General features: G+C 35.2%; 1 protein-coding gene across 4 annotated transcripts in view; it reads right to left on the minus strand.

Moving 5' to 3' along the window:
* LOC145317266 (uncharacterized) overlaps window positions 1-20,555 on the minus strand; it is a 70,048-nt gene that overhangs the window by 43,440 nt on the left and 6,053 nt on the right. For all 4 annotated transcript variants that reach the window (XM_080158270.1, XM_080158267.1, XM_080158269.1 and 1 more), the window contains exons 2-3: window positions 3,649-3,702; window positions 2,789-2,875 (exon numbers count right to left, since the gene is read on the minus strand). In XM_080158270.1, the coding sequence (XP_080014396.1) occupies window positions 2,789-2,875; window positions 3,649-3,702 (141 nt within the window). The remainder of the gene's footprint in view (window positions 1-2,788; window positions 2,876-3,648; window positions 3,703-20,555) is intronic.

Raw genomic sequence — 20,555 nt, forward strand, 5'->3', positions numbered from 1 at the left:
CACTTCTGGTGGCCCAACCTGGCCCGTGACGTCCGCCTGATGGTGCAGACTTGTCCTGAATGTGTCCAGAAGGTTACCAAGGAAAGGTTGAAGCAAGGGATACATGTACCCTCCCGCCAAGGGTATCCACAGCAAGTCCTGTTCATCGACCTGGTGGGGCCGCTGCCAGAGACCCCAGCTGGGAACCGCTACATCCTCACCTGCCAAGATGGGTTCAGCCGGTTTGTCAGCCTCTACGCCATCCCCAACAAGCGCACCCTCACGGTGGCTGAAGCCCTGCTGCACCGCCACCTGGCCACGTTTGGATGCCCCCTGAAGATCCACTCCGACAATGGGATGGAGTTCACCGGCCAGGTATTCCAGGAACTGGCCTCCAGGCTTGAGATTGGCCTGACACATCCACCACCCTACAACCCACAGTCCAACCGAGTGGAAAGGTTCCATCGGACGCTCAATACAGGCATGCGTCTGTTTTTAGACAGAGACGACAACAACTGGGAGCCCCACTTGCCTGCCATTGCCTTCGCCTACAACACCAAGGCCTGCAGATCTACCGGCGTAACCCCGTTCCTGGCCTTCTTTGGGAGAGAGGCCAAGCTTCCGGTGGACATGGTGCTCCGGCTGTCAGAAACAGAATATGCCTCGGTTCCAGCCAACGTCCAAGCCCTCCTGCAACGTTACTATGCAGTGTATGATGCCATCCAGCAGAAGGAGGAGGGAGCCATCCGGAGGAGCGCGGCAGCCTACGAAGGCACGGCCAAGTATGAGGTTGGAGACTTGGTCTGGTACCTGGCCCCCCGCCTGGTGCCAGGGAAGGCAGCCAAGATCACCAAGAGATGGACTGGCCCCTGGAAGGTAGTGAGGAAAGCTACAGAAGTCCATTATGTCATCAAACCTGCCTCTCCAATAGCCAGGATCTCGGAAGTTACCGCGCATGTAGGCCGACTGCGCAAATACACTGGAGATGTGACTGCCCACCAGATTCCAGCAGACATTCAAGTTGACGTGGACGGCGACGAGGATGCCACCGAGCTGCCGGTTGGAGCGGCGGCGCCCGCAGCTAGCGACCCAGGACAGTTCCCAGTGCACCAGCCGGCCGCAGCCGCCCCACAGCCCAGCGGCCAGGATCGTGACCCAGTAGAAGAGGACCTGCAGGAGCAACCCAACGAACCACCGCCGCCGCCGCCAGTTCCAGAGCCCCCCAGAGATGCCATCTGGAACCCTGATGCAGACATGGAGCACCTGCCAGCCAGCAGCGAGCCTGTAGGAGGAGAAGCAGCTGTTGCAATGGAAGAGGCCGCCCCAGAGGACGAAGCTGAAGCCATGTGCCCCCTGTTGATGACAGCCATCCCTATCCGGGTAGGAGCTAGGAGGCCAAGCAACCTGAACCAAGCAGGCGCCCCCATGGAATTTTATGCGCCCTCATCCATCGTCATTCCCCCCTTGGGAACCACCAGAGTTAGCCTAGGCCTCCGTGTCCAGCTACCCGCTGAGGCAGAGCTAGTCCTGCAGATGAGGCAAAATTTCCAGCGCCGGGGCCTGGCCGTCGCCAACCCCCATCTAGAAGCCAACCAGGAGCTGACAATGCTGATATCCAACCACAGCCAGACCGAGCAACGAGTGTCCCGTGGAGCCTGTGTAGCCAGAGCTGTCCTCCATCGAGCTGTGCCCCAGGAAGAGCCTGTCCTGCGCAGACATAGGTTGTCGTATCCCCAGGTTCAAGGCCTGGTGGCTCGAGAGCCACGCAACCCTTGAAGGGGAGGTTGTGGTAATACGACAACCAGACGGACAGGCAGTTTACAGAGTTGCTACGCTGTGACTTATCATAACAAACCCACTGCACTAATCTTATTATATCACCATCTATCTCATGACCGATGTTGACCCCGCTATCTAGCGGTCAAACTGGCCTGCCTAAATGTGGGGAGGGGCTCAAACATGCAGCTATCACGCGCCCCTCACGCGCTTATATAACCGGGAGGCGCTGCCTCCCCTTTTACCACCGCTGCCCCCACAGCCTGTCTACCGCCGGGAGCTAAGCCCTAGCGTCCCACACCCCCTTCAAACCTAACCATTGTTATAATCTGTTGTATATATATAGTAAACATTGCTTGTAAATATTATTCAGTTAAATATATAATTTCTGTATGACTAAATCCTGCTAGTTTGTTTTGGTAGAATAATTCAAGGCTAGGGCTCGTTGAACTCGAACTCGTTACCCTGTGGGCCGAGAACGCTCGGCTTACCAGACAAACACCTGCTCGGCCTAAACCCGCAGTGCCGTAACCACACATGACTGCCCAGTGCCCAATTTGAGAAACAGCGTAATATGTCAAATAAAAAATGACATCATACAACACAAATGACTAATGATAGACCAGTATACAATTTACCATTGGTCAATTACAATGTATACTGTCCTATCATTGGTCATCAGTGTTGAATTGTCATATTTTATTGGACACTATACGCTGTTTCCCAATCTAACCTATCATAACCTGACTTAAAGAACGAACTACTAGTCCCCCTCTTTGAATTCTTAAATAAAATGTACTATTAACTGCCCAGTTCCCTATATAACCTGTTCTAACCTGACGTAAACAAACAAACGAATAAATAGCCCCCCTCTTTTTGTTAATTAAACGGTATTATTAAACTATGGGGACTAGGGTAATAAACAGCTCAATAAACAGCTCCCTGGAAAAAACTGCTATTAGATGAATTGTTAATGTTCCTGTGTGTGTCCTCATTCAGGTTCAATTAAGGAAGACAATCAAAGGTAAATTACCTTCATATGAGTACAGTCTACCACAATGTTTTCTATTTTTGAGTAACCAGGTGCTGGCGCCAACCCATTCTTGCTATTGGACACATCCTGCAATCAATCAAATATATAATAACTCTGAGTAACTAGGTGCTGTCGTTAACTTTTTCTTACTGCAGAAACCGACCTACAATCAATCAATAACATAATATATTTGAGTAACCAGGTGCTGAAGCCAACCCATTCTTGCTATTGGACGCACTCTACAATTAATCAATGATATAATATCTCTGAGTAACCAGGTGCTGACGTTTACTTATCCTTACTGCTGGAAACGTCCTTCAATCAATCAATAACATAATATTTTTTGAGTAACCAGGTGCAGACGCTAAACCATTCTTGCTATTGGACGCATACTACAATAAATCAATCATAACAATTTTGCAACATTCTTGATCATGATTAAAATCGAGTTGATTGACTTCATTAAAAAAATTGGAGTGGTCAAATTTCAAAAACCAAAAATATACTGCCTTATTCTTATTGAAAGTTTAAGGAACATAAAATTTGTATGAAAAGTGTAGAAAGTTTGCTTGTCTTCAGAAGTGCATTCAAATTTTAATTTCACACAAATTTCTCTCTTTTTTTCTAATGGTTATCCCTTTTTACCTATCGATATTGCTTTTTTTTCACTTTCTCTCACACAAAAAAATACTCTCTTTTTTTTCTTCCTAAATATATCTTCCATATCTCTCTCTTTCTCTCTCTCTCTCTCCTTCACACACACACTCCTCTATCTTATAACAGCTGATAGTATGAGTGTGTGTATGTGACTGTAGCTGTGACGTCACAAGAAAGTTTGTAAATTTATGTTAAAGTTTTACCTTGTAAAGATCTAGTACTGAGTCCTTTATTTTCTCAAACTGTGTGTTCACTATCTAAATAGAAAAAGAACAATTAAGTACAGTATAAAAATTTTAAGGAATAAAACAATGGATTAAAATATTTAGTAGAAAAGTTTGGACACTGAGTGTTTATACAACCCAATCAAGATTTAATAGAAATTCCAAAAGAATATACACTGTACAAAATCGGCTCCTAACTTGCATGTCATCACCTTATATTCAATTATTAAACGAGAAAGATAGTCTAACATTTCACACTTTTTTAAGGTAGCGTCGCTACTTTATAAGTTTGTCAATATTATTTTAAAATAAACTTTTTTTTATCAACTTTTCTAATGATTATAAAAAAGTTTTTTTTATAATCTTTATTACTGAATGTAGCTAATTAGGGAGGATAGATTTGTTTTTTTTTCATTTCTTTTGAAACAATTAAGGAAATATTATTGTGTAGCATCGCTTCCATGTAATTTACTTATTATCTTATGCGGATACGTCTCAGAGGCCACTCGGAGCACTTGAGGTGGGAGGGGTTGAATTCGACAACCCAATTTTTTTATTTAGTTTAAAAAGGAAAAGTAAAAAAAATATCATATGTGAAGGTGGTGGGACAATCCCCCCAAATTGTTATAAAAATTCCCAGGACATATGAGAAGCTACACTGTAAAGTAAAACCGAGTTCCATGGGTACACAGACACAGATCCTGTTACTTTATTATAAGGATAAAATAACCAAATTTTTATAGTCATTCAGAAATGCTTTGTTCAATGGAATTCCTAAAAAATCCTCTAATACTCTATTAAAAAAATATTTAAAGCCCTTACAAATAAAATAATATTTAAACACCCCCGTCACGTACAAAATTTTTGCCTTCAGGGTAATATTTTGGAGGGCTCAAACACCCACAAAAAAATCCTTGCAGGGATACATAAGTTTGATATTGTAAGGGAAATTAATCCTTTTCCTAATTATTTTATGTAAAGTTCTGCTTTTAATTTCAAGTAAATATTGGGAAAAAAATGGTTGACGATTAATTTAGCTGTGCCCATTCTGAATAAATTATCTACATATAAAATATTTAATACTTTAATATTTAAAGCAATGTCACTCTAAATTTATTGATATTCTTTTGTCCGACTGTTATAACTCCACTTTTATTACTGTTGTCATCCTTGTTATTCATAAACTGTTGAATATAATATTTATGTTTGTAGTAAAAGAAAATTAATCTAAATTAGATATTGAAAGGGGATTCTAACATGACAGTTTAACATCATTTACAACATTTATATTCTATATTTAGCATTCAATATATTTAAATCAAAATAAAATCATAAATCATTTTCGAAAGGAAAAGGATTTTGTATTTTCAAGGATTTTTTATTTTTAGATGCATCGCAGTTGTCTGCAAGTAGGAAATTAAAATTCTAGGATAATTCCTTTTGTGTTAGCCCTGAAGGACCTTATTCCTGTGCTAACATGAAAGGGATTGATGATATTTTTTTACAACTACAATAAACTTTACGATACAGTATTTGTATTGCCGTAAGGTTCAGAACTATATCATTAGGTCAATTCCTTTAATTTTATTCTGTGGAAATATTTCCTTTGTTATTAAAAACTACAACAAAGTATTATGTATATAGTTACTTCTTACCTTTTTAGTAGCGAAGCTACTCTATAATTCAATTTGTCTGTCCGTTCGTCAGCCCGGCAGTCAGTCCGTAACGCTATGTTGGAAATATTTTGTGTTCGAAGATTGAAGCCATTTGACGCCATAAAAATAAGGAATGAGAGGTAAAGTGGGAAAGAAAATCCCTAAAAAAGAGATGGATAATCCCTCATTTTTATGACGTCACATGGCTAATTTTTTTAGACACTTTGTAAAGCTTCGTGAAGATTCCCTATACCAATGAGCATCCAATTTATATAAATATAAAAAAGTACGTGAAAAAGGTTCTGTGATTGTCGATTTTAACAACTACTCTCTATATCTCCTTGTCCGGATTTCAATTAATGTTTTTTTTTGTGCTGCGCTACTTATGAATGTTGTCGTCCTTGAGTTCATTTCATAATTGCAGATTGTGAACATATGATGACTTGTTTGGGTTTTTTTTAGCCCATAAACTTAACTCTGTATTTCTGATTCTTTTTCATTCTACTAATAGCTAGGTTTTCTATTTATTGACATTTATGATAGAAGAATAATGTTATTACTGGATAACTGCCTATACACTGTATACAAATACATTACTAACATAGAAAATTATAAAGAAAATGGAAACAAGGATGATAACTTCCATTATTAGTATAAAGAAAAACACTTAATAGAATAACTGGAAAGTAAACTTTGTTACTATTAGATAAAAAGATTTTGAAAATCAGACTAATAAACATCAAAGATATATTCAAAATTATGAAAGTCATTAATAAAGCTACTAGTCCTTTTATCTAAAGACATATAAGTCCAATAGAACGACTGGAAATATAATAAACAGCAAAAAAATATAAAAGTGAAACACTAAAGATATGTAGAAATAAAATGTAAAATTTAAAAGTGGCTACTAAGCTGCTTTAAAGCAGTCTGACCTCCATGGATTTTTTTATATTCAAAGATGATCTATGATGGTAAATATGATGGTAAAGTTGGAGAAAAAATCAGACAAAGTATAGAGCCAATAAGAAAGGATGCGATTTCAATCAACTTTATAGATTATATTAAAAGGTAAACGAGATAATTTTTAAAACCAAAGATTTATTCACTTTCATATAAATTAGGCTATGATGACAAACAACCTCAGCCAAATTTTCTACCTGTCAATTCATCAATAGTTATCTATGTTGGGTAAATGTAATATACATGCATACTCAATACTCATAGTATACATATATAAATAGAAGCTTCAAGATACGTCAATCCTGGTGTCAAAAACAAACATACATACCATACACATGTATACAATTGCTTCTTAAGTCATGTGATGAAAAGAAATCACACAACAATATCTGGATTTAACTGAACTGTTACATGAATGTTTTGGATGATTTTTAAAAACCACATATCCATAATTACATGGACATTTTCTTTATCAGAGAAATACAAAATTGATTGTTGTATTCAGGGTAGGAGAAATAATATAAAATAGAATAAAACTAATAGGAAAAGAGATATTCTAGGTTTAACCCGGTTTTAGATTTATAAATAAAACAAAAACAACTTATGTATATCTATAATACAAAGTAGGACGATGTCTGTCTGTCCGTCTGACCGTCTGTCCGTCCGTCTGTCTGTCTGTCCCTTAAGATCTCGGTAACCACTGAACCGATCGGATTCTACTCTTCAGGGTATATACCTATTGGTCCTGTGGTGGTTTTAAGCTATTTTCTTGGGGGGTGGGACACCCCCAACCCCCCCAAAAACAAAAAAATCCCCCCCCATTTTTTTTTTTTTTTTTTTTTTTTTTTTATTTGCTGAAGATTTCCTAGGTCCTTTGTTAAAAAATATTTTTTATTCCAGCATTTATTTTGAATGAAAGAATAGCAACATTCTCTCACTAAAAACAATAAATATTAATTTTTTTTATCACCTCTTGGGGCAAAGCCCCTAGAGGCTAGGGGCGAAGCCGCTAGTCTATAATACAAAGTAGAACGATGTCTGTCTGTCCGTCTGTCTGTCTGTCCCTTAAGATCTCGGTAACCACTGAACCGATCGGATTCTACTCTTCAGGGTATCTACCTATTGGTCCTGTGGTGGTTTTAAGCAATTTTCTTGGGGGGTGGGACACCCCCAACCTCCCCAAAAACCAAAAAATCCCCCCCCCATTTTTTTTTTTTTATTTTTTTTTTTTTTGAAGGAGATTTCCATGGTCCTTGACGATTTTCGCCAGAATTTTTTTTTTTTTTATCACCTCTTGGGGCAAAGCCCCTAGAAGCTAGGGGCGAAGCCGCTAGTCTATAATACAAAGTAGCTTGATGTCTGTCCGTCTGACCGTCTGACCGTCTGTCCGTCTGTCTGTCCGTCCCTTAAGATCTCGGTAACCACTGAACCGATCGGATTCTACTCTTCAGGGTATATACCTATTGGTCCTGTGGTGGTTTTAAGCTATTATCTTGGGGGGTGGGACACCCCCAACCCCCCAAAAACTAAAAAAAACAACCCCCCCAAAAAAATTTATTTACATTTTTTGTAAAATCTCAGTAACTGCTGAACAAATTGGGCTCTACCCTTCTGGGAATATACCTACTGGTCCTCTGGTGGTTTTAAGCTATTTTCTTGGGGGGTGGGACACCCCATCCCCCAAAAAATAAAAAAAATCTAAACTTCCAAAGTTTTTATTTTTTTTTACTTTTGTAAACAAAAACCAGTAATTGGGGTGGGGGAACCCCCCCCCCCAAAAAAAAAAAAAAAAAAAATTTAAATATTTTTTTTTACAAATTTTAATTTTTGTGTATGCGAACAACCTATGTTTAATTTTTACGAATTAAAATTTTTGTGTATACGGCAAACAACCTGGGTTTAATTTTTACGAATTTAAATTTGTGTGCATAAAACGCACAACCTGGGTTTAATTTTACCACAGAATAATTAAACAAAGAATAATTTTTTTTGAATATTTCTATTTAGGAGGGTTGACTTCCCATTACTTTATAGGGCGAAGACCCTAGAGGCTAGGGGCGAAGCCGCTAGTTTAAAATATAGACCCATGGAAAGAAAACGAAGTAGCGGGTTTCGTCGTATTTTCACAATATCTTCTGATAAGTTATTTTAAAGTAGGTTAGTTTAGGTAAATGGTAATGAGTTAGAGCCCCCTGCAGGGGCTAGAAATAGGAGAAAAGCTACTGAGAAAACACGACGAAATCCGCTACTTCTTTTTCTTTCCATGATCCAAAATATATAACCTACAATTCAATTACATACACTATTTACTGATTAAGAGTGATTGAAGAAGTGTATTAGTCAACCAGTGAGAGATGAGATCAATTATAGAGATGGTAAGTATTTAAAAAGGCAAACCACATACATAAACTATATTCGAGTCATTTTCACCTATCTTTTTCTGGCGTTATCCTCTTACAAAATTTTTATCGATTTTGTACCAACCCCCCCCTCCCCTCCCCCCCCCCCTCCGACTACCGACGAACAACTATTTTAGGTTAGGTTAGGTTTTAGGCTAGGGAGCCGAGCGCTGCGGCTAGGCAGGCAAGGGGGCCGAGCGCTGCAGCTAGGCAGGCAAGGGGGCCGAGCGCTGCGGCTAGGCAGGCTAGGGAGCCGAGCGCTGCGGCCAGAGTTGAAAAAAAAATTTCTAAGAGGATAATACCCTTTTTCTAATTAATTGAAATGAAATTCTTTTCTACTTAATCTATAAAATATAACATTAACGACTTCGCTCCAAGACACTTTGATAGGGGTAGTGTCCTCCCCCCCCCCCCCCCCCCTATCTATAAAATAGCATAACCCCGTTTTAGGATTTATGCTACGCTTCCCTCATAAATGTTGACTATCTTCCCTTATCCTTGACAAAAATGATACTTTTTAAAGAATTTAAAATTTTAAATCAAATGCTTTGGAAAAGTCCAGCTGTCGTAAATTGACTTTAAAAAATCAAATAATTCATCTAGTAGCTGGACAAAGTGTCTCAAAAATCAGCCATGGGACGTCATAAAAATGAGGGAGATGAGAGGTGAAGTGGGAAAGAAAACCCCTAAAAAAAAGAGATGGATAATTCCTTATTTTTTATGATTTTTAGACGCTTTGTCAAGTTTCATTCATCTATTTAATTTTAGTTGTACTTTTCCCTCAAATGTTTTTTTTCGAAGGTTAAAGGAGAAAGATTATTACTAACAAATGTTGAAGCGAAGGAAGCTTATATAGTATGATGTAAAAAGATATATGTTGATATTTCCTATTAAAATTTCCATTTCCGCCAGATCATAATTCAAAGTCAACTTTAAAACAGAAATACGACCAGAATATTTTTTAGATAAGAAAATTTACATTTTAAAAGTCTTCATTTTGTACTTTTTAGAAGAAAAAAAATATATATATCTATCAAATTTAAAGATTTTCATCCAATTTTAAATCTTTTTTTACTTAAAAAAAGCTATCTCAATTTTGTTTCATTCTGTTGAAACCAATTTAATTTGTTCAACTGATAGATATTCCCCCTTCCCTTCTCTTTACCCTGTCCGGTTTTTCAAACCAATGCACCCATCTGTTAAATGTGTGTGTGGGAGTGGATGAGTGTGTGTGTGTGTGTGTGTGTTTTGTGTGTGTGTGTGTGTCTGTGTGTTTGTTTGTGTGTGTGTGTGGTAAATTGTATGAAACTGATTAGAAAATAATTCCTGAAATACCAGGAAATGCATAAAACAGTGCTGCATAAGGCGCACAACCACACATACACACACAACCCCATCCCCCTCACACACTCACACCCTCTTACTCTGACAAACTTACTCTAACAAAAAAAATTTAAACACACACACTCAATAGACTGATTAAACAGGATTTCTAAAATACGAAAAAATATTTATCAAAATATATAGAAAAATCTATCAAAATTATGTTAGTTAATTTATTTATTATCAACAAAATAATGATTATTTCACTTATGGCTTTTAGTGAATTAAAATTTGAATAATCCATCAAATAATAATAACCTGTCTATTTACTAAAAGCCACTCTAAAAATTATTTTATACCACTAATAAAACATATTTTGTTGAATTATAAAAACAAGAACAATTTGGCCCATAAAAAAACAACATACAACTTCCAGATTTATTAATTTAACCTAAAAGATGAATAGTTAACACAGATATCAATATGTGTAGTTTTGTGTGAAGCAGCTAATAGTGCCTAAAAAATGACGTCATACAATACAATTGGCCAATGATAGGCCAGGATACATTTTACCATTGTTCAATTACAACATATACTGGTCTATCATTGGTCATTTGTATTGTATTACGTCATTTTTTATTATGCACTATAAGCTGCTTCGTTTTGTGTATGTTAAAGAGTCTGTCTGTGTTTGTGAATAATGTTCTAAACATTTTCTTTTTTTTAATAAAATCTGCACAATTCATGCAAAAAATTGGAGTAATGCAATTTCAGCATGAGAAGAAAATTTTCAAATTAGCAGAAAATTTTTTGAAAAGAATAACTGATTGAGATTTTGTCACCCTAGTTTAAATTTTTAGTCGCAAGAAACATTAGGTATTCCTTTCCTAAAACCTAACTGTTACAGGACTAATCATGCAAAGTTTGAAGTCGATAGGACAATTCTAACATGCTTAAATGAACGAGAAGAGGTAACCGTCACGTACGGCCAATAAGCAATGTTTTTTTTTGTAAAAAAAAAATAATTTACTTTTATAAAAGATAAATGAAAATCTTTGAACCACATATTTAGAAATGCTGAAAAAGATACATTTTTTAATTAGTAATATTCATTAATAAGTGCTTTGCTAAACAAGATATTAAAGAAGATCCTTTACCTCAATAATCCAGCTACACAAGACTAAACTCATTTTTTTCGCAAGCCTTATTAGTCTACAATTGACATAACTTTTTCTAAACTATAATCCTTTGTTTGTATATATATACTTTATAATACCTCTCAAATAAAAAATTATGTATCTGAAAGATTAGAAAGACTAGAAAAGTGATAGGTTTTTAATTAAAATGTTTAAATGGTATCTTTAATTTCTTTTCCAAAAAATATTATAAAAGAATTATACTTGTAATTATAGGCCATGTATCTTAACTGTGTTATGAGAAGCCTAAATTTGATTTCTTATAAGCATGTAAGTAGGTACCTAAGTAGACATTTAAAAACTCAGAAACTAATATTCTTTAAGCGTTATGGTTATGGCAACATATTTGGAATTGTAGGGGGGTTTATGTAGAGTCCAGCTGAAACAAAAATAAAATTGATTTTTTGACAAGTTTTCTTTTGATCAGTGAAAACTAATAACTTTGTTTCATATCACAAATAATTTTCCTCTTCAGTAGATTAAGATTTTTTATCAATTTATTTTTTCCTATTATATTACAACAAAAACGCTACGTTCAATAACCCAGGATAACTACGGAAAGTCAAAAGTCTTCTTTATTGTCCGAACACCCAGGGTATTTATTATAACTCTTTCATTGCACGACCTATATCTGGAAATTTTAACTATGCATTGTCATGAGTTGCGCCTGTTTTGGGCAAAGGCATTCCACTTACTCTAACTATTATTGTCGCGTATCTGATATAGCTGCAGTAGGAACCATTTTTAACGTTTTTAGTTATGACACGGTGTTAAACAGAGATTCAAACCAATCACCTCCCCGACGTAGACCGGTTGCGCTACGTGTTGAGCCACGGTCTGTATTTTATTTACTTAGGAACATAATTAAGAAAAGAATCTCATTTAGAGTCAACTATCTTTTCATATATAGTAGTGAGGATTTGATGACTACAGAACTGATTTAGTTCTCCCTTTTAAAGAAGCTTCACATCGGTCCAGGGATAGTTTCAATTTATCTTATTTTTATATTTAAGCCTTTAGAAATGGTTTTAGGCTATTTTTGTCCCAAAATACTAGGGCGCAGACACTGGTTTTATAAATAGAATTAAAATCTTATTGACTATGAAAGAAAGGACAGACTAATAAATCGGATATCAATCAATTTATCAGCCGCCTCTATTATCATCATCACTCATTTTATATTTTTCAATTATTCAAACTATTTTTCTTCAATAATATCTAGACAAATTTTCATGGATAGAGGGACATTTTTGAATGATTTTTATAAGGGAAAAGACAATGGAGGCTAAATTTATTCAATGGAATGTTTGATTTTCCATGCTGAATTAAGTGGGTGAAATAAAAGTTTTGCAACGACAGATAATTCTTTTAAACCTATGGACTTTGAAATTTGGTTGTACTGAAGTACATTTATTTATCATAGAAAAGTTCAGATATTTAGGTGAAAAAAATCAGATTTAGCACCATGGTGGAAACCATTATATGTCACTGATCTAAAGGGATAAGGCAATGGACAAAAAAAATATTTCCACAATAATGATTACCCCGTCCCGTCCTAGAAATTTTTTTGACACAATAGAATTGAAATTTTGTAAAACTCTTTAAAATTGAGATGGTACAAAAGCTTTTGCAGATCTTAAAAACTTTGCAGTGCTTGTACCATTGCAATTTTTGCATTACAGAAAAAAATATTTTGCATGGGTCATTTTTTTTGCATAAATCAACAACCATATTTTGGCTGAGGGCCAAAATTTTGACAAAATATTAACAAAATTTTTCCCAGAACGGGACGGGGTAATAATGATACACAAAATTATTCCTTCTGTAGATTAAAATAAGAGGTTGAAACGTTTAAACTTAATAAATCAACCAATCAAAATTTAATAAATGTCCCCATGGTTGCTAAGCCACCGAATAATAAACTGAAGAAATAGACTTTGTGTAATAAACATGCTAAATTTCCACTCCCTCCTTGATTAAATACTCTGTAATATAATTTTAACTTCCCCACCTTTACATGGATAGGAAATACGCAAAATATGACGTTGCAACCAGGTAATACATTTTTTTTTGCAAAATTATACATTTACAATGTTCATACATTACACACAATGGTGTGCACACGATTTTGGCTGACGGGGCAGGAAAATTAGCAAAAAATGTGTCCTCCCCTAGCCAATCTTTGTATCCAGTCACCGGACCCCCTTTCAAAATCCTAGGTTCGGTAAATTCATTTAGGGACAAAATCACACAAAATATACCCACTAACCACTGTTACATGTCAGGGATGGCACCCCCCCCCCCTTACTCCATTGTGCTCGATATATTAAAATACACATACAGAGAATAATTCCATAATTTGTTTTGAAAAAATATTATTTGCAAAGTTATTATTCATACATTTAAACCGTTTCGGTCGGTTTGGCGGTCTGGAACTTTAACTTATCTATCCCTGGCAACTTTTACTGCGCACACACATGCAAAAAAAACTCACACACAAGCACACCCAAACACACAAGCACACCAATACACATACACAGGCACACAGAAGAAACCTAATCTGAATTTTCTATCACTTTTGACTTCTCGTCAATCAAAAGTTTGAAAAGGCTGTGTATAAGAGAATATATGTAAAGTAGACAGTTGCAAAAATGAAGGACTTTTTGAAAATCTGTTAATTTCATTGTCAGCTATACATTTTAACTTAACCACGATGTAATCTGAATAAAAATCTTAGTAAGACTATGATTTTATGATATAATTAAACATATCTTTTTTGTGTTAGAATTGAATCTTTACATGTTTTTTTTTACATTTGAAGTTTGTTAAACTTTTTTAAGGCATGTAAATATTCATAAATTCATGGTCAAAGACGTTCAAGAAGGGGGTTAAAGGATTTATTTACCCCTACCCCCGCCTCCTCTAATAAACACTTTGAAATCCCTCAGATTTTGTACCCCTTTCCAAATAGAAAGCTTAGATGCACTGTTGTGAAACCCTCTAATGTGTGTGTAGGGAGTAGCCACCAACAAAATGGCAACCAGGGAAAGGGATGCTTATACGGAGATTTTAATTCATATGTAACAATCATGTTTGTTTATATCTTATTGTTCAATAAGATAAAAAAACGGTCATTCCATACATTAAGTGCCTGTTAAATAAATTGAAAATAAGGGGTGGGGAGTTAAGTCTAACTCCTACGGGGTATACCTTCGGTGTCCTAGCCCTTCAAATACATAGTAGTGTAAATTCATAGTTTTTCTTTAGTTAATATTTCCTTTCAATTATTTCCCCTTGCTTTATGTCTAAATTGTAATTTCCTTATAAACATGACATAATTAAAAATATCTGTATACCTGTCCCCCCCTGTAAGCCTGGTCTCACCAAATAGCAATATATTGAATTCAAATAGAATAGTGATTCTAAAGTTGCGAAGCAACAAAATTACTTTGCTTTTCCTTAGATAGTAGATAGGTAGAGGATAAAAAAGCACTACCTTCAAAATTGAACACTACTTCATTTTAAACTAGCGGCTACACCCCCTAGAGGCCTCTAGGGGCACTTTAGGTGATGATGGCTTTAATTCAATCATCCCCTTTTTGTTAAAGTTTTAAAATAAAAAAAAATATAGAAAAAAAGAGAGGGGGTTGGTACCCTTCCCCAAAATAGCCATAAACCTTCCAAGGACTTCAGAGAACCACATTGTACAGGAGAACCGTATCGGTTGAGCAGTTGTCAAGATCCTTCGCTACAGACAAAAACACCTTAATACTTTATATCATGATCAAAGATGTTGAAAAAATTACTACTCGGTATTTTCAACTCTCAATTGTTTGAATATGGACTACTAGTTAATATAATTGAAGTCTCATAACATCATAATAACTTTTTATTAATGTATTTATTTTTCTCTTTTGATTAAAATCAAATTTTTTTTTGGCAGATTCGATTTTATTATATAATTTACATAAATTTAAGAATTTATCCTTACTTAAAAGTAACCAGAAATTTGTCTGTTTGTAGCAAAGTATCTCGCAAACTCCTTTGCCGATATAGTCCTCCTTTAACTTGAAGCTTCTTATAGGTGTAGCAATTTTTTTTTTGTTTGTAACAAAGTATATCGCAAATCGATTAAATGATATAGTTCTTCTTTAAAGTAAAGCTTCATATAGGTCAATAGGAAAGGTTTTTCCTTTTCTTTTTCTATCAAAAACTAAACTGAAAGTGGATGGTTTAATTTTCCTGACTGCTCCTGGAGTTCTAAAGGGGCGTAGCCGCTAGTGAAGAAACTATTTAGGTAGAATATAATGATGAGCAGGTTTAACAAAATAATATTAGAATATATCATGTAAACTAAAAGGCAATAATTTTCATTTTTAGTAACCGTATTTAAAAACTAATGATTTTGAAAAAAAAACAATATTTAAACATACGTACAGTAGAGAGATAATATATACGTACAAAGGCTATACAATCAATTCATTATTTCAATTTTATAAATTTGCAACTTGTATTGATATTTTTGTTGGTAGTAGCTGGTGCATGTTAAGAGTAATTAGAGAAATTGCCTAAACATGTAGCAAATCTATTTGGATAAACAAACCTAACTTCAACTTCCTCATTTATTTTGCCTAGTTTGCAGTGTAATTCAGAGATTAATGCATCAGTAAAAAATATATGTATGTGAATCTAAATTACAGAAAAGTGCTTAATATATATCAATATTTGCACAATTTCAACATGAAACTTTAAGAGGTATTGTCGATTTCGTGACCTCTTAATGGGCATTTTGCGGTATTTTTACATTAGCCTTTCTCCTATTTCTAGCCCCTGCGTGGGGCTCTAACACTGCAGGGCCAATTGCCTAACCCTGCAGGGCAATCATTAACATTTACCTAACCTAACCTAAAAAAAACTATCTAAAGCTACTGTAAAAATACGACGAAACGCCTTTGGAGGCGATGTCAAATAAAGTAAGTCTAAGATAAAAACAAGGATGACAACATCCATAAAAGCGAAGCACAGAAACGGTAAGACAAACGGACATTAATACTTGTATAGTGTCAGAACTGAATAATCAGAATATAAATGTATAAGAGTCAACGCAAAATTGTAAGTAAATTTGTTGAAAAACAGCTTGATTTAGGATAATGTTTATGGACATACTTACATTTTTAGGACTTGATTATAGAGTTGCTTCGCTTATTACATTATACTTTGTTGTCCCAGGAATCAATACACCAAAAACCAGATCAATCGGATAATCAGATCACATAAAAATTTGTTGTTAAAAAAGTAAAATAATCAAAATGTTTAAAATGGACGTACGGACATTTTGGTAATGATTATAGAGTTGCTACGATTTCTAAATCGTACCTAACTATTAAAGGAATCACCATGCAAAATTTGAAATAGATAGGACAATTCTAACATGCCTAAATTAACGAAAAAAGCTATTTAAAAAAGTAAAAAAAATCAACATGTTTAAAATGGACGTACGGACATTTTGGTAATGATTATAGAGTTGCTACGCTTTCTAAATCGTACCTAACTACTAAGGGAATCACCAGGCAAAATTTGAAATCGATAGGACAATTCTAACATGCCTAAATTAACGGGAAAACTATCCGTTACGGACGTACGGACGGACGTATGGACGGACCGACCCTAATTATAGAAAAGCTTCGCTTTTAAAAAAACCCACTAAATATAATGTTTGACAAGATGGTTCTATACATATTCAAAGAAAAAGATTACTTTAACTTAAGTTAAAAAGAAAAAGAGGGGTGATACACTAAACAATCACCAATTGCACCTTCCCTCAATTAAATTTAATGTAAAACTACTTATCCTTTCATCTTTAAGAGTATGTACATACTTATATACATGATGTATACAGTCAAAACAAATCCTTACACAAACACACCTACACACACACACACACACACACACACACACATACATACTAAGAGTTGCCTCTCTATTAAAAGTTTTTGTTACTAATGAATACATGTTTTGATTGTGTTGTTTTTATACCTAAATATATACAGGCAAACACAATCATTTTTCTTTCTTAAAAAAATAAATTGTTTTTTATTGATGTTGTTTGTCCTATAAACCATCAGATTTTGAGAAGGAGTTCTTTGCTAATTTTTGATTGGCAATAAGAGTAGCTACTCTATGGTAGTACTAGCGTCAGCTCCCCTAGCACTTAGGAGCCTTATCATCCCAAGACCTACATATATCTAAAGATAGAATGGTTTTAACCCATGTCCAAACGTATGTCAAGCCTTCCTAAATAGTTGAACTCAATCTGTTCAGTGCAGTGGTAATCAATAGACATTCAATAAAACCTTACTACTTTAGGAGGATCTTGGACAAAGTAGCTTCAGACAAAGTAGCTTCGGACAAAGTAGCTTCAGGACAAAGTAGCTTCAGGACAAAGTAGCTTAAATGACTTAAAGTAATAATAAAAAAGATATTTCTAAAAATATATATATGTATATAAAGAAGATAATTTATATTTTGTTTAAATTCATAAAAAATGATCAAGGTTTGTTTCTTATACTGTACATGACACTTCTATCCTAATCTTCTTGCAGTATAAAAAGAAATACATCATATTGCATATACAGGACAAAGATAAAAAAAAGATTTATCATATTTAATTGATAAACAATAATGTTGAGTAACCATCATTATCACACACAATAAATATTATTATTATTTGTTTTTGTTTCTAGGTTCAGTATTCATAATATATGTTTGGATTATATGACAGAGATTCAGTTGGGAAGATGAAAAAGATTTTTTCGTGTACAGAGAAAAACCCACAAACCTTTTCGATTCAATATTTAAATCAAATAATAAAGGGGAAAGCAGCTCATATAACCTAACCAATATTACATTGGCTCTGATAAAAAATCTTATTTGGTCATTGTAATATGATTCACTGGTTCTATTTTAAATCTCTATGAGTGTCCTCTTCCCTCACTGAGTGACTGACTGACTCTTACACTCATTCACTTCAATCAGAAAAGTTGTGTATATGATAAAGATTTTGGTAAGGAAAAATGTGAAAGTGCAAAGCAGTTCAAAATGACGCCATACAAATGACTAATGATAGGTCAATACACAGATTAAATTACCAATGGCAGCCAGTATTTATTTTAATTGACCAATGGTAGGCCAGTATGGCGTAATTTTTTATAGGCACTATAAAAAGCTTCTGGAAATCATCCTATTTAATATATATTTTCAACTTTTATTTTTGGTGAGAGGTGTTTAAATTTCTTCAAATAATTTTTGATTTTGCTGTACAACTGTGAGCTGTTTTTTTTTCTTGTTTTTGTTAACATTTACTTTAGTTGTATGAGCATGAGAGTGCGTTATTTTTTGGGGGGGACTAGTGAAAATGTTTGTTTGTCTATCAGTCTGTTTGTGTTTGTCTGTATTTTTGTTTTCCTATGTCTGTCTGTTTGTTTGTATCCATCTTTTTGTTTGCCCTGTACTTTTATACTTAGGTATGTAAGCTTTTTATTTTTTCCAATATTAGTTCTCATCATACAGAACAAAACTAAAGATTCAGTATCTAGCTGTTACCGCATTTTTAGGCAATTAATACAGATACAGAAAGGGGAGGTTCCACGACAAACGTAAGAGTCCCAAACGTCAGAGTGGAAAAACATCAGAGTGGACAAACGCAAGAGTCCCAAACGTCAGAGTGGGACAAACGTCAGAGTGGGACAAACGTCAGAGTGGACAAACGCAGGATTTTTGGGACAAACGTCAGAGTGGACATTTTATAAGTAAAACGTATGAGTCTCGATTTTATAATCATTAAAGCGCTGCGGCTAGGTAGGCCAGGGTGCTGAGTGCTGCAGCCAGAGTCATTTTCTTTATGATTAGGTTAGGTTAGGTTATAGGCTAGGGGGCCGAGCGCCCGCGGCTAGGCAGGCTAGGGGGCCTAACTGTCTATTTTTTGTCATATAATTAAAATAGCATAGACTCTGATGTTTTACTTAAGCAATGTCCACTCTGACGTTTGTCCCACTCTGACGTTTGTCCCACTCTGACGTTTGGGACTCTTGCGTTTGGGACTCTTGCGTTTGGGACTCTTGCGTTTGTTCACTCTGACGTTTGGGACTCTTACGTTTGGGGTAGGACCAAAGGGGAACCTAAATATGTCTAAAATTATTTTTTAGAATAAAAAAGTTTTTAAAAATATTTTTTTTTAACTGGACCATTGATAGAGCCCCCACAACCCCCCACCACCCCCTATTAAGCATTGAAATTAAATTTTAGACCCTTCGGGAACCAAACCCTAACCTAACCTAGGAGGAGCATGATGAATATAAAAACAAATTAGAAAATGTAGAGAGTACCGTGAAGCTTGGACCAAAGGTGTTTCTTAACGGTCAAAAGAGGTAAGGTATCAAATATAGTCTAAAACCTACCCCAACTAAAAGATCTTTTCACTAAAGCAAAATTTCATATGATAAAATTTAATAATTTTTTTTTTTTAATAGTGTTATACATAATAATATGCCAACCTTATTGAGGGCCTTTTAAGTTTGAAAAGAAATAAAAAATCTAGCTTTTCTTTTTTTCTTAAACAAAATTAGTGGCTCTCAGTAATAAAAGGACAAAAAAGAATTCCAAAAATGATTTATTGCATGCCACTTTTAGATTATTCGAGCATTGTTATCTTTTTTAAAAACATATTTAATCTATTTGATCAAAAAAAATATAGAGATTATGCTTAGGCTAAAATGGGTACGACTAATTATCATCCTTACTTTGGATTGAAGACAAAGGTTGTGCAATCCAAGTGTTGGTTGTTTGCAACAATTGGAATTAGACCCACTACAAAATCCTGGATTTTGTAGAACATAAAGTGGGGTATTAACCAGGTATTTTATAAAACAAAATTTCTAGTCTTTACTCAAAATGTCTTTTTTTTCTATTTTCAAAGTTAAATGTAAGCAATCCTATCATAGTCAGTAGATCTTTTCATGAAAATACCCTTTTTCGAATTTCAATCTTCTGCTAACCTAAAAAGTTACTTTAGGGGCCTAGAAATATATGTACAAAATTTCAGCTCTCTATCTCTACTGGCGACCTAGCGCCAGGCATGTAAAATATCAACAGATAACGGTAGCACGGCGGTTTTAACAATATCTCAGTAATGTGCAGGTTTTAAGCTCTTCTGCATATTTCAATTTAAACACATAAGGCCAAAGATATCATATCCAAAAAATCTTTTGTCAAAGTCTACTCTAGACCTAGCGCCAGTCAGTTTTCTAAAATCATGCATTTTATACCTGTGAAAAATGAAATCGCCAGCGCTAGGT

Source organism: Acartia tonsa, chromosome 4 (assembly GCF_053477335.1).
Source record: "Acartia tonsa isolate MP-2025a chromosome 4, ASM5347733v1, whole genome shotgun sequence".
Classification (NCBI taxonomy): Eukaryota; Metazoa; Arthropoda; class Copepoda; order Calanoida; family Acartiidae; genus Acartia; species Acartia tonsa.